The sequence below is a fragment of the Gallus gallus genome, chromosome Z (assembly GCF_016699485.2).
Source record: "Gallus gallus isolate bGalGal1 chromosome Z, bGalGal1.mat.broiler.GRCg7b, whole genome shotgun sequence".
Taxonomy (NCBI): Eukaryota; Metazoa; Chordata; class Aves; order Galliformes; family Phasianidae; genus Gallus; species Gallus gallus.
Window position 1 is genome coordinate 26,475,187 of NC_052572.1, and position 15,324 is coordinate 26,490,510.

General features: G+C 42.3%; 1 protein-coding gene across 2 annotated transcripts in view; it reads left to right on the plus strand.

The window, feature by feature from the left end:
* Positions 1 to 15,324, plus strand: part of DMRT1 (doublesex and mab-3 related transcription factor 1) — a 55,678-nt gene that overhangs the window by 23,939 nt on the left and 16,415 nt on the right. For both annotated transcript variants that reach the window (XM_040655644.2, NM_001101831.3), the window contains exon 4: positions 7,627 to 7,789. In XM_040655644.2, coding sequence (XP_040511578.1) covers positions 7,627 to 7,789 — 163 coding nt within the window. The remainder of the gene's footprint in view (positions 1 to 7,626; positions 7,790 to 15,324) is intronic.

The window sequence follows — 15,324 nt, forward strand, 5'->3', positions numbered from 1 at the left end:
TTCCTTCTAGTGCTAGGGATTCAGTCTGTGATTCTATGAATTGCATCTTGGATGGTCATCCATATCCCTCAAAATAACCTGTTTTCTGATTCTATCATTTTGTGACTGAGTATCCTAGACATTTTATATGTATAGTTACATTTGCTCTTGCCACTAAAGAAATAAATGCAATTGCGATACCCCTTAAAGAAATAAATGCAATTGCCTATTTTCCATGCATTCTACTCTCACCTTACAGAACCTGTAGCTAGCTTGTATTTGGGTCCCATTCCAATTAGAGGCGTATGAGGGAGATGATAAGGGAAAAGTGTGATTGTTGTGGAAGAGGACTGATTTTCTTCCACCAGTGGGCTCAAATCCTCAGGTGTTTATTCCCAGCTTCCCAGCTTGCAGGAGAAATCATGTCATTTTGTACACACTCACATAAATTTACTGTAATTTCATCCTTGGTTTGAATTTGTTCTAGGCCAGTCTTACGGGATTCCTAATGGTGTTGTGGTAAGAAGTCTGTGCAGAGGGGCTAGAGGTAAGACTTACTGCCTGTAGCAGTAACATCTCCCCAGCTTCTAAATGGCCTAAAACCAGAACCCAACTTTGCTACTCAGTAGCGCTAGGTGTAGTGCAGGATCAGTGTCCTGTCTCTTGGGTGCTGTTTCTCAGAGTCTGATCTGCAAGAAAGATTGTCGTTGGTGGAAGAGTTACGAATCACAGGACTTGCATAGCATTATGCCAGCATAGCATTTCACAAGTCATTATCAGAAGTTCTGCAGTGAGTGCTAGACTACTAATAGTTGATGGCAGTGGGTACAGCAGTGGTAAAATTGTAAAACTCTCTGTGGTCCTAAAGAGATTTTGTCATAAGAAGAATGAGATCTCAGCTGCTGCATATGATTAAACTAGCAAAGGAAGATCGCAGAAGTGTGATATTTAAGTACAGTTTTCAGAGGGGTTTCAGAAAGTCTCAAAGCACAGACTATGAAGAGAAATAAACCTTGTTTACACCTTGGAGGGGCTTGCTGGCAGACGTACGCAGGCTGCTCCTCCGTAGAGAAAACACATAGCTATGTCTACATGAGCATTTTTGCTGGACTGCCTGTACTGATAGGTTTGTTTTGGGGTATAAAAGTTTTCTTAATCTGTTCCAGTTACAGGTCTGCTCTGTGTAGTTCGTGGTGCTGACTGCTCTGGTTAAGCTTTTTGTTTTTTCCTCCTTTACCCAAATAGTAGCTGCACAATGCCTGCCATGCAGCTTACTGGGCTGTAGTAGATGTGTATAGGCACAAGCCAGCTCTGTGCTTGCTGAAAGGGCTCGAGCAGTATGGACGAGACCCCCACCACATAAGCTGGCAGATGCTCACTTGTCCTGAGACAGCTGCAGCCGCAAGGAGAATTGCATACTTAAAGTAATGTAACTTCTGGGTGCACGCAGGCCTTGAGCAGCCTGGCTGTCTCCTGTTGGAGAATTTAAGGAGCAAGGGAGAGAAGTCAGGGAGGAAACGTGTGAGCGTGTGTGGGAAGGGATGGGGATTAATGCATCATTGAGCCTTGGCAAATAAAGTGAATCACTGAATCTTTAATGTAGATTAATGTCAAATTTCATTAGTCTTTGTTCTTTGCAGAGAGGCTCGTGTACTTCAGTGGATTTATAGAGAGGTACATTTTTGAGATATTTCTGTGTGGCTTTTATTTATTTGTATATAATTACGCCAGAAGTTGTATCCATGATGATTTGATAAATGTAATGAAGATGGTAGCTTCAGCTGTAACCCTTCGGTCACGTTCCGCTGCTTCTCCCAGCTCTAAAGCAGGTGATTGAATATACTTGGTGTTGCATCTTAAGAAAGCACAGGCTTAGGTGTGAGAAGTGTAGCAGATGTGGTTACTGTCTGTGTCCTTTCCCTCTCCTTCTCTGTGGACAGCTGGACCCTGCCACATATCTCTAATTATTGTTCATTACAACAGGAATTTATGCACGTTCAGTCCAATTAAATTAAATGAGTTAAATGATTTCCCTAACATGAGTATTGCAAGTCAGTGTATTGATATGGAGAAGCTGACACTTCTGCACTGGTCTGTTGACCTGCAAAGGGACTGTAACTGGAAAAAGCTGAGGTGGCTGCAGTCTGCTTTTTAGCCACAGAAACAAAGCAAAAAACTGGATGGCAAAATGTCAGTCAAATCAGATTTAAGTTCTCTAAGGTGGCAGTGACCCTGGTGGCATGTGACCCACAACATAAGGATAATTGTGACTCTCTGTGCATGGGTGTCCCCCCTAAAAACTGTTGAAACCTTGCTGGTTCCTGCAGCCAGACCACTAAAGATCTGCAAGGTGCTGAGTGTGCCCCCCACACCTGGACACCACATCAGGACTTTCTTGTGTTACTCTGGTAATTACTCCTGTTATTCCTACTTCAGGCAAGGCTTAAGTTTGGCCAAAAAGGTTTTGGACAAATTTCAGAATTTAATATAGCTTGTTTAATGCAGAAGCTTTTTGCTTGATTTCTTTTTTGTTGTTGTTGTTGTTGTCTTTTTTTAATGCACTTTGTCAAATCAGCATTTTCACTTCCAGAACCTCTTTTAATTCTTTCTTTAAAACAGTTCAGAGCAAAACTATGAAAAACACAGTGAGAGTCACACTGAGAAATTTTAATACGTTCTCTAATATTGTTATTACTTGGAAGTAAAATAATTCACATGGCTGAATTAAAGAACAGTTTTTAAGGATTTCTTAAGAAGAAGCAGACATGCAAAACTCTTTTTTGCTAAGTCCAAAGAAATGTGTCCGTGAAAGAGCAACTAGCAATCCAAACTCTAACAATAGCTACTTATCTTGTAAGGAAGATTGCTCTTTTCAACTTCCACAACCTGTTTCTGGCTCAGTTTTTCCCTCCAATAAGCCTGGCCTTCTTTCAGAACTGTGCAGAAAAGCTCTCCAGAAATACATGTAAAATGTGTAAATATGTGTTTTTGTGCATACACATACATTGCACAAGTCACCCAATGCAATCCTGGTTTTATGCATAAGCGGTGTATTATATACTGTATTCATAACATACCCTTCACAGTATAGATTTATGCTAAAAGTATCCTAATGTTTCTGACAGCTCATGTGTGACATGAATGTAATCCATATTTCTTGGAGGAGCTAATCTAAGCAGTTTGTTTTCCGATACTGCTGATAGGGCTATATCTCTAGATGTCACAGCAGTTGAGATTCTGATGGTAACATATTGTTTATGGGTCACTGCCTTTGTCTCAAAGAATAGGTTGGAACAGAATAGCAAAGGTTAATTAGGTTTGTCTATCAAGGAGGGACAGATATAGATGTCTCTTGTATTTTCTATGCTAGAATCAAAGGAAGTCAGGACAGAATGTCATAGTCTCTTTTTCCTCATGCTGTAAAATGTGCTTAGTTGGTTTTAGGAATGAAACAAAACTACCTTGAGCAGTCTGAGTGCAGCCACGTTTGCAAGGGGTTGGCTCATGGGCAGTAGCATTACAGGTGGGAAAGCAGTGACACTCTGCTTCACAGTTTGGGAAACTGAGGCACGGAACTGTTGTCCTGCCCAAGGTCACACAGCCAGCAGGTGATGAAGCAGAAGTCCTTGACATCTGGCTTTCTGCTCCACTCCCCAGCAGCTGCCTTTTCATCTCACACTAAAAATTGACTTGTGATTCTGTTTGCAAATAACTCAAAATAAATGCAAAATGCAATTCTGTGCCCCCTTAAAAAAAATTGTCTTTAATTTTAAGACCACAGAGGAAATTGTGCAAACTCTTAACAGAGTTCCTGTGGTGTTTCAATAATTTTTGTTTTTGTTCTAACTTAGCTGTTGATGAGTCATGGGTGAAGCAGATACCGGAAAGCATGGGCCAATTTATTTTACAGAGCTCATCCAAATGACAGTGGTAGTCTGTGACCTCTTTTGTTGTTCTGAATACTTTGCACTGTTTGTCACCCAGGATTAGCATCTCTCATACTTTTTCATCTTGAGAATAATGCCCGTAGACAGGATCAGTTGCAAGATATTCAGGTCATACTAGTTGTATCACTGGCTTGCTTGCAAGGTGGTTGCAGCTGGCAGCTTCCACAAATAAAGAATTGTCCATAGGTTAATCTGTCTGGGATCAGTGATCTAGGAAGAGTAGGCCATTTTCTTGCTACCAGGGCTGGAAGAAGAAGCAAGCCATCAGCTGTCCCAGCCTCACTTCTTTCTGTCCACCACCATCTTCGCTTATTCCTGGTGGTTACTACTGCACAAGGAAGATGTTCAGAGGTTGTGCAGATGCTGCTAGGAACCTGGGAGGAGCATCCTGCTCTCCCACCAGCTGTTCAGAAGATTTTTTTGCCGGACTCTCTGGATTGTCCTGAACCATTGCAGGGGCACCCTCTTCATACTCCTCAGGCTTTTGATACGTGCTGCATCACTGTTGGATACTAGCTGTTGTGCTCAGTGATGGATGAGTTATGCTTCCAGCTGGACAAGCTGATGCTTCTTGTTTCCCCATGCTGATTCTGCAAACAGACAGAGAAGGAATTTCTACTATGTACATTCTTTTTATAAGGCCCTGTTTATTTGTTCATAGGTTATAAGTGTATCATTGCTGCTTGCATACGTCCATTAATAAGTTACTGAAAGTACACTGTGTTGTACCATTCAAGGGAACTTGTAAATGATGATTGAGCCAGGTGTGCTTCTTAGAGGATATGTGCCTCCCCCTGAAGTCAGTGAGGTGAATCAGCTCTTCATCTTGCGGCTGGGGCAAGGCATGAGTGGTGTGGTGCTGGAGAGATGTGCTAGGTAGAGGAGATAGGCAGGGTTGCCACCCACCAGACTGCCCAGGGCCCCGTCCGACCTGGCCTTGAACACGTCCAGGGATGAGGCAGGGATGGGCAATGTGTTACAGAACCTCACCACCCCAGTAAAAAATTTCTTCCTAATGTCTAACCGAAATCGCCCCTCTTTTAGTTTAACACCACTCCCTCTTACCCTATCACTATCAGACTGTGTAAAATGTCTGTCTCCACTCTCTTTATAAGCTCCCTTCAAGCATAGGAGGGCTGCAGTGAGGTCTCCCTTGAGCATTCTCCATGCTGAACAAACCCAGCTCTGTCAGCTTGTCTTTGCAGGAGTGGTGCACCGGCCCTCTGATCATCTTTGTGTCCTTCTTCTGGACCCAGTCCAACAGCTCTGAGTCATTCTTGTGCTGAGAACCTCACACTTGGATGCAGTTCTACAGGTCCCAAGGGCAGAGAGAGTAGTGCTGTGAGGTCAGGCACTGTGGGTAGCCATGGGTGTAGCTGCCAGGCTTGTCACAGGGGATGAGGGAGTGGGTGGGAGGACATGAGGTTGCTTGATGAAAGGTGTCTGCTTGGAAGGCAGAGTATGCAGAATTTGTGTTGTGGCCTTTCACATCCAGAAGCACCCCTTGTTATCATGGTGTGTAGCAGATGATAACACAGACCAGAGTGGTTCATGGGACCATGCAAGCCCTTGCCTGTTTTGACCTCATGGGAGGCAGTGACGAAGTCAGAAGGAGATGCCAGAGGGCAAGGCATCACCTTCTGTCATCCACGCATGACCTGGAGCCAAAACCCTGGTGTTCTCTCAGGAAGTGACCTGTGGAGCAGTACCTGTCAGGGCACCCAGATCCAGCCCTTGGAATGTTGCACTGTCCTGAATTAGAAATGACCCACATAGCCACTGGCCTCCTCTGGGTCCTTTTTAACTCTCTTTCTGGCTGTAGCACTCAAAAAAAGTGCAAGGACTCAGCAGAGCTGCTGGAGTTAACACAGATCGAGTGTCCCTTCTCACTGGGTAATCATCTCCTAAACCCCCTTTTTTTTTAATGCAGCACTAAGGTTAAGAATTTTTATGACTGGTTGTTTTTTTATTGTTACTGTAGAATAGAACTGCTAAGCACTATAAAAAGGAAACCTTATGGTTCAGATTTACTGTGGTGTGTATTCTAAACAGTTTAATAAAACAAAACCAAAAGCTTTTAGATTTTCTTCAGTGGTTAATACACAAGTATATTCTTTGCAGAGCCAAGCTTCTGACTGTCGGTCGGACTGTGGTTCATAGACTTGGTGTGGGTAATAAGATTATAAAACATGTCTCTTGCTAGCCAGCTACCACACACTAATAATAATAGTAGTAATAATTCATTGAATCCAGAGGTTTTAGGTGAGTTGTTTTTTTAAGAAATGGAGAAAAATCCAGAAAAAAAGGTTTGAAAGGAAACAGGTCATTGCATATGCTCTACAGAAAATACAAGCAAGTATGTGATGGTTTCTGTGCCAGGGAGCCATCCTTCCATTTTGTTACAGCTAAGATACCACCATCTCCATCAGGTGACCTTTTTTTTAGCTGTATGTATGTAAATGTGCAGGAGGGGGAGGTGAACATGTTGAGAATGGGATGCTGCCCATGGTTCTGTCCCAGCAAGGGCAGTAGGACTGTGTGTAGAAATGCAGGCTGAGAGGACTTTGCCTTGTAGAAGTGCCATCTTACAGCATAGTTGACATACCTTACTGTTGGCATTGCTGCCTTTGTGCCTGATAGAAAACTTCCCATCTTACGGTCATTCACTACTCAGAAAACTTAGGGAGATATAATCACTATCAAACTAATTATCAAACTTAGGGAGATATAATCACTAACTAACACCAACTTTCCTCATGAGAATCATCGTCTTGTGAAAAACTCGTCTACTTTTGTTTTTTTGAGCATTATGTAGCCACATTACATTGTAAAGTTTTGGAACAAATAATTATATACGGTAGGTCTTTTGTAAAACAAAGTAAAAGCACTGCCACCTCTTCATGGAGATCACTTCAGATCATTTCAGGGTGCTGGAGTAAGGTTTGTTTTCTGAGTGCTGATGACTTGACTGCCCAATCTCGGAAGGAGGAGGGCTTGTCCGGTCATGGACAGACTCTGGGCTGATACAGCCAGCACGGTGGCTTCTGTCCTGTTATGGCTTTGCCACAGATGTGCTCTGTAGGCTGCCCACCACTTGGTTTCACTGTGTAAGCAGAGAAAATAGCTCTCTATCTCACTGAATTTTAAGGAAAGCAGTGTGGTTGTGTGTGCATAGTGCTGTGATTCAGTTGGGTGTGTCTCGTACAAGTCAGTCAGCAGAACTGTCCTCAGCTGTCCTGTGGGCTCCTGGTGGAGGAGTGTGACTGATGTGGGGTCAGTCCATCTCCTTGGGACTGCAAGGGCTGAGCAGACTCCTCCCCTCCTCTACACTAGTCAGTGCATGTAACTGAAGGGTTTGGAAAGCTTCCTGTGGCCCTGTTAGTGCTGTAAGTGGAGGACTTGTGAGGAAGCTCACTGTGGTGTTATGTGTCCATGTACCAGATGCAGTTTTAACTGAGGTAAGGTCCGCATGCTGGCTTTGCTGCTGCTAGATCTCTTATAGGACTGGGTCATCTTCCCTGGAGCTGGGTGGCATTGGGCATTGACACACAGCAGAAATCTAAGGTCAGTGTGTAGGGACTTGGCTTCTGCAGTCCCCGTGATCGCCTCCTTCAAAGATGTGTGCCCATGGGGAAGAGGGTGTGGACACAGCACTGAGGCTCAGCTTTCATGAGCAGCTTTTGCAATTCTGTCTCTACAGATGAAAGGGATGGAGAACCGCCATGCCATGAGCTCCCAGTACCGGATGTGCTCCTACTACCCGCCCACCTCATACCTGGGCCAGGGGGTTGGCAGTCCCACCTGCGTCACACAGATACTGGCCTCGGAGGACACCCCCTCCTACTCAGAGTCGAAAGCGAGAGGTAGGTGCATCTACTGGGGCTTCAGGTACCAATTTGACATGGCATAGGCATCCATAAAATGTGGGTGGGTAGTGGGAAGGAAAGTAGGTGTCAGAAGGTGCCACAGAGTCTGCAGGAGCTGGTTTATATGTGGAGGGTGATGGTAAATTGGGACTGTTTCTGTATGGTGAGGCAAGCTTGTATTTCAGAAGTCTTATAGTGTAGAGCAGTTAGTTGATGTACATTCTGTGTACATTCCTCCAATTTGTATGACAGGCCTGTAGAGATGGCTCCAGTCTGTGCTCTTCACATGGCTATTTCAAAAGAAAGATGTTCCAGTTGTCTTTCTTTTCTTCTCAGAAACTGTGTTCATAATTTCTCCTCCTGGATCCACAAGCCCCTACTGAGCCTCTGTTGTTCTCTTCCTTCTGAACCACATGCAGAAGCTATTCTTGTATCCCAGCAATGTCATTACACCCTTTACAGACTCACCTCTATGTTTGCTTTCAAACTTGTGACATCATAGTGCTTCACTTGAAACTATTACAGATAAATATGTTTTCACATCCAGTGTTGCTGGCTATCTCAGAGATTATTATCATCTGCATTAATTTCTAGGGAAGAGTTGGTGAATTTACACTGTGGTTTTCTGACAACATTTCTCTTGCTTCCTTGTTCTCATGCTCCTTCAGTAGGCAGAATACAAACATAAGCAATGAAATGGTCCTGCTGGAGCAGACCAAGCTCCATGTAGCTGCTCCCTTCTCTCTGGAGCGGGCTGGTAAGGGATAATAGAGAGAGAAGAAGAAAAACAGGAAGAGTCAAGTGAGTCTACTTCTTATGTCCAAAATTCTCTTTGCTGCAGCATTTGAAGATGTCTTGAGTTGATTGTTTCTGAACTATAATTTTCAGTTATCTGCTTGGACCTCCACTCCATGAATCGAACTAATCCTTCCAGATGCTTTTTCATGCTTTTTGTCTCTCTGTAACAATGAATTTGGCAGTTTAATTTTATGTGGTCTGTGGGAAGCATTTCCTTTGGTTTCATTCTTACCTGATGAATTTTTGTGGTGTTTATCCTCTGTATGGAATGACAGCACTGACAACAGCATCCAGGCCCATTTGCTTCTTTGATGCACTTATATGTTGAAGATAACCTTATCATAGAATTACAGAATAGTTTAGGGTGGTAGGGACCTTAAAGATCATCTAGTTCCAACCCTCTTCCATGGGTAGGGCTGCCACTCACCAGAAGAGACTGCCCAGGGGCCCATCCAACCTCAATTTGGACACCTCCAGGGATGTGGCATCCACAGCTTCTCTGAGCAGCCTGTGTCGGTGCCTCACAACCCTCAGAGTATGAATCTTCTCTTGACACACGTGTGCGGACCCTTTCTTAATGTCTGATGAAAGGAGACATGTTACTTCGGTCCCTTAACTGTTATCAGTCATGACCTTTTTGTTGCTGATATTCTGGTGTCTGCTGCGTTTGATTTGTGATGAAAAACTTCGTTGTGGTTGTCTCCTTAAAGACTGAGAGTTTTGGAAGATGAAGTGTATTTAAGTCATATTTGTGGCTGGTGTAAATGAGCATTGAGCCCTTGAATTCAGTAACTCTGGGGTGATTTATGCGGAAGAGGTGGCTGCTGTTTCAGAGTGGCTGTTTTCTGAAAGTCTACCAACTAAATATGACGTATCAGATAAATGGAGAAACAACACATGGTTTGATAAAACCTTAGGCTTTTTTCTCCTTTTCCAGTAGTTCTAAATGGCTTAGAGAAATCAGTGATCCTTGGTTCATTTTCGTTCTCTTTTCTTCAGTTTTATTTTCTTCCCCCTTCTCTGACCACCATTGAGCAATGACGTCTTTCTTTCTGCTGATTGGCCAAAGAAGCATTTGGCTTTATGCTCAACTGCAGTTGACACTTTTTCTTGCATCCATCACTACTAACTCACTAAGAAGTCTTACCAGTCGAGTGTTCTTACAAATAGACAAAAGACCTTATACCCTTTGTTCCCAAATGCACTTCAGTAATTTTTCATCACTCTAGAAAAAAGTTGTGCGTAATGTACCACTGATTTTTAAACTGCATAAATACTGTATTTTCAATAATCCTTGACTGCTTCTCCAGACAATATTCCCCACACAGATATTGTTCCCTAAGTTACACCATCAATCAGAAGCCGACAAGCAGTGAGATGTAATTTACTGAGATCAAACAGCATTTTCCAGACTCTGAAGAAGTGTTTTTCCATAGCAGGGAGGTAGTGGGTGAAAGAGGCACAAATATTTTTTGTGAGAAAGTTGAGTGTGTGAGTAGGACCATACCTGTTTCATAGGCTTCTTAGAGGCATCCTCTCTTTCATTATGCCCATTCTTGGAGGAAATGACTGCTTTTACTTTTTCCCTCCACAAATAACATAATATTCTCACGCTGTTAGTCAATGATTTACACTTCCAGGGTATCCCTCTAGTGCTTTTCACAGCCCTCAGAGAAGTGTGAGGCTTTTTGCCTCTTCATTATCATTTGTGTGGATGCTGAGTCAGCCAGCAGGCTGTGAGTGGCAGATCCCCCAGAGTACTGACTATCCATGCTGCACATGTTGTCCCATTTAGAAGGCACACTCTTAGCATTTCTCCATTTATTGCTGGACTGGTCTTTCTGTACAATGCCTGACTGCTTTATATGAACCTTCTACAGGGTTAGTGATTGCTACTTTTTAAAGACAACTCTAGAGCATGTTTTAAATGAGCAACTCATATTTTACTCTTTTCTTTTCTGTGGTTGAAATGGTGACCATGCTCAGAGCCATGTTTTCTTTCTATGAATCCATATACATAGATTTTAGGTCCAGACTGTAATATTAGGAGCATCTATTCTTACACATTGTATAATACAGACTGTAAAACTTCACTTAATAGCTCTTGCAGCAAGCTCAAAACTATTTTTTAATAAGATCTGTTCCCATAGAAACTTTACGGGAATGTAATAATACATATGATAAATCAACAGGTCAAAATCAAAAAATTAATTTTGCAGCCACATTTTTAAAACTTCTGAAACTAGTCTCTGCAACACAAATGGTTATTAAATTCCCAGCCACAGATCAGAGATTGTCTTAGAATACATGCAGTCTATTACCCACAACTTGAGTTGTAACTTTATAAAGGTTTTGCCAGTCCATATGTTGTCTCAGTATTTTAGTCAGACCATTCCATTAATTTTGTTCTACTAAGTTAACTGTCTTTTTAGTTATGTTGAAAGGGAGGAGGGATGAGCTAGTGGACCACTGATCTACACTTTCTTTATTTTTATGAATGATGCAAAATTCTCAGTAAGCTCTTGACATTTGTACATGAGGTCATACCATGTTGCAGAGTGTTGCATATCATAATGGGCTGACATTTGCTGAATGGCAAAACACCATCACTCAACTGCTTTGCAATTTGAACGTGTTCTAAGTAAAATGGCTTTGCTTCCAACCAGCACAGCTGCTACCCTTCTGCAAACTGGAAAAAAAGGAGGAGAAGAAATTAGAGAAACCAGTGACAAATGACAGAAGGATGTTTCTGGAAGGCTCTCTTAGATCACAAGGTTATAAAATGTATGGAATAATTCTAGATAAAGAGGAATTTTTTACTCTACTTTCCAATATTTTCCTTTTTTTTTCCTGCTATCTGGCTAATTTTTTAGAATGAGTAGTTAGAGAAGAAGATGTATGAATGGTTTTTACCAGTCTCTGTAAAAGACTGGTAAAAAAACTTTAAAGCATGCTTTAAAGCAAGCCTTTTCTTGGCAAGCCAAGCTGAGAGCTATTTGTACAAGAAGTAGAGGAATGAGAATGTATATACAGCAGGCATGAAAGGGTATTCAACTTCTAAGAGCCGACTGCCTTGATCACATTGATTTCTATGAAGCAGTTGGTTTTAGTTTTGGTTTTGGTTTTGGTTTTGGTTTTGGTGGGGCTTTTTCAGGATTGGGTCAGTGCCCAGAATTGCCAGGTACCTTCAGCTGACTTTGGATCAGGCCTGTCCTGTGCTTAGATTTGTGAAATACCTGCACAAGACCTTAATTTAAGACAACATGAGGCATATGCTTAGATCCTGACTGGGTGCCTAGCACTGGATCCTATTTCCACTGAATAAAGGTGAGCCTTTGCTTAGCAGTGTGAAGGTGTTCTCCAGGTCTGGGACAGTGGCAGAAAAAAAATCAACATTTAAATAGAAGGATGTTGGAGGAGACACATCATTTTATTTGCACTCACCTTTTATTTGACAACAGTTGCATTCTCTTAAAGTTAGCACGGAAGTCAAACTCATCTTTGTTAATATTTAGCAAACATGGTGAAGGAGGTAGCTTGCATTTAAAATGTTGCTCTAGTTGCTGAATGGAGTTGAATGTTTGTTTTCTCAACAGCATTTCAGGATACTTGGAAGCATGCAGGGCAGCACTGAAGCAGGACTGTGTTTGCAGCTTGAACATAAAACAGGAACCACATAAAGCAGGAGCCTGAAACTCCTTCCAAACACAAATGAAAAAAAAAGCTCATATGAAGTGTTCGTTTTGATATAGAAAAGGTCAATATTCTTGTTTAAATCAGCAAACAGTGTTTTTTAGGGGAAAACATTTCAACTAACAGTTGTTCTTTTTTTATTTTTTATTTTTTATTTTTTTGCCAGCAGAGCAGCTCAAACACTTTCCAGATGCTTTTCAAGGGGTCAGTCCTACCTAAAACCTAAATAACTGTTATCTTCAGTGGTTTTACAGTTGCAGAAACTGAGGAATGGTGACTGAAGAGCAAGGCAGAGACTTCTCCGGGGTCTTTGTAATACACTCCTGCTTCTTTGTGGCTGGGTGCTCTACTGGGAACACCAATGAGCTGTTGGAAAAGCCCACCCAAATTATGGAGCAGTTCTGTGGAGTCTCTTCCAGTGGTTAAACAATCAAGGGTATGGCAGAAATAGTCTCCCTGCTTAAGCAAAAAAGTTCAGTAAAAGAAGTGTTGAAATGCAAGGAATGCCATATGAGAAATGTGGGAGGTCCTGGGTTACGATATCTCTTTTCAGGTGAGGTTGCAGTGTGTTAAAGTTTTGCCCCTTTTTGAGGTTTCTGAAGTACAGTATTCTTGCATGAATCTGTGCCTTTGAAATTCTGTGCAAGAGTCACATTCATAGTCACAGACAGCACCTGGTTTTAGTATCAGAGAAGTCATGGAGTCCTGGTGTGCAAAAGGCCTGAGCCAGTGTCCTTGCATTTGTACTGCTTTCAGTGGATGTTCGAAATACGGAGGCAGCACACTGCAACAAAGCACGCTGATCTGCTATGGCTGAGAAATGGCTCCAGAGACTGGGGAAATACCCTTGCATTTAATTGCTCTGTTAAATTTGCTGCCAGCTGACAAGATGCACTGGCAGAGCTACGGCAGAAAAGTGCTTGGAGAAGTGAGGCAGAGCAATAAGAAAAAGCCCAAGTTTTTCTCTGTCTGGTCTGGAACAAGTCTGTGTAAGTGAAGAATGACTCTTGCTGTCCTACAGGCTCCAGGCCTTCTAAGTCTGAGGGATACCACTTCTGTTCCTTTTCTGCACACCTCTATAGCAGAATACCAGTAGAAATGCATCCTGGATGCAGAGGGGCTTCAGCAGCAGAATATATGAGGAGCATATCATTTTGCTCCTAGAATGGATACAGTTCAGTAGCATTTAGCTTGTGTGTATTGTGTGTATGCTTGTGCATCTGTTTGTGGATCTTTGCCTTAAAAGTTGACCTTTGTCCAAGAGTGTACAATCCCTTAAGCATGAGGAACAAGCAGTGTTTGCTGAAACTTGAGACTGTTTGCTACTATCTGTCTTACATCCATCTTTTACAAGTAAATACTGATACCAAACAAGAAAGGAAGAGGTAATAATCTAATCCTGCAGATCACAAACAGTCAGTTGGAAGATCTGTTTTTGTCAGCAAGTCACTTCCATTATTTCATCCTTTTTGTGCTTTCTCATTGCTGCTGCTCACAGTCCCAGATGGTTGTTCTGTGCTCACCTTCCCTTAGGTGCCCATTACAAGGATGCTAGAAAGGCTGGCACTTAGGACTGCTTCTCTGTGCCGTTGTTTAGATTTCTGACTGCGTACACCTTATCTGCTCTTCTTGCCTGCAGCAGTCTCATTTTTGTGTCAGACTCTTGTAACACACCAGTGTTCTGTGGCTTTCTTAGAGGGGCAGGGTACAGTATGTTGGGGGCCACCTGTGTATGTGTGCAGAAATACACACAAATAGATACATAATTAAATAGGTGTATATGTACATCTCTGCTAAGTAAGTCTGCTATACGTCTATACACTTCTGCCTGCTTTCACACAACGTGGGTTGCAGGGATAGTCTGTGGAATGAATTTGGTGTCAGTATGGTGCAAGAGCAGAGTTGTGTGAAAGTTGGACAACACGCTATTATTCTTTGATTAGATCAAAACAGATTTGGGGTAGGCTGTAACATTTTGCAGATATTTTTAGGGTGATGACGTTTTAACATGACATTTTCTTTCTCAGTAAGAAGCTGAATTTGGGACTTAGCTTGGAATTGGAAATATTTTTTTTAAATCAAGCAAGTTGCTAACCCAGATTTGTGACATTTGTACTCATGCCTCGTTGTTTCATTAGCTGTGCGGCAGCATTCAAAATACATTTGAGAATGTGAGGCATATAACTCCAGCAATCCATTTTTTTTTTCCTATGTGTTTAAGCTTTTTTGTAAACTGTGTCATGAGATTGAATTGGTGAAGATTTGACCAACATTGAAATAAGTATGTAAAGTCCGACTGACAGAGAGGGAAAACGGTGGAAAGGAATGAACTTAAGCATCTGCTTACATTGTACTCTGCTTCAGTTTACTCTTGATTCAAAGGGTCATTTTAGTAATTTCTTCTTGAAACACCTTTCTGCTCTGCTCACTCAAAATCACACAGAAAGAAAACAATCATGCAGCAAAGCAACTTGTCGTTGTGCAGTTGCAGAATTACAGGTTTGATTCATGAGCCCTGCTGCTCGCTGTGGGGAAGATGCTACTATGGAAGTGGCTGCAGGGGCTGTGGTTTGTTTTTTTCACACTCAAAGGATGCTGGATCCTGTCCTAAAAACCTGTACCACGGGGTTTGGGCTTGGTGCTCTGGTTTTATTATGGAACTTGTTCCCTAAGAACAGAAATTCATGGAAATCTTTAATAGTAAAACAAACTTCACCACGGAGTGGCAAAACAAGTGAAGATGTTCTGCAATGGCAGTGACAGCACTGTGCTTACCAAGGCATGGTTTGTAGCTGTTACAGTGAAACAGCTGTTACTGCTCCGCTCTTTGCTTTGCTGTCATACGCAGCTGCATCATCTTAGCCCTGGATAAGAAAAGAGAGAACTTGGCCACATTCTGTGGTGTATTCTGTGCACAAGGGTTTGCAGAGAGTATCTTGCCTTTCATGCCAGCTTATCAGAGCAATGACATAAGATTCTGCAGACTCTTTGGCTTGTATAAGGGGCTTCTGTTGGCAGCCTTTCTGTAGACTGTGAGAAAC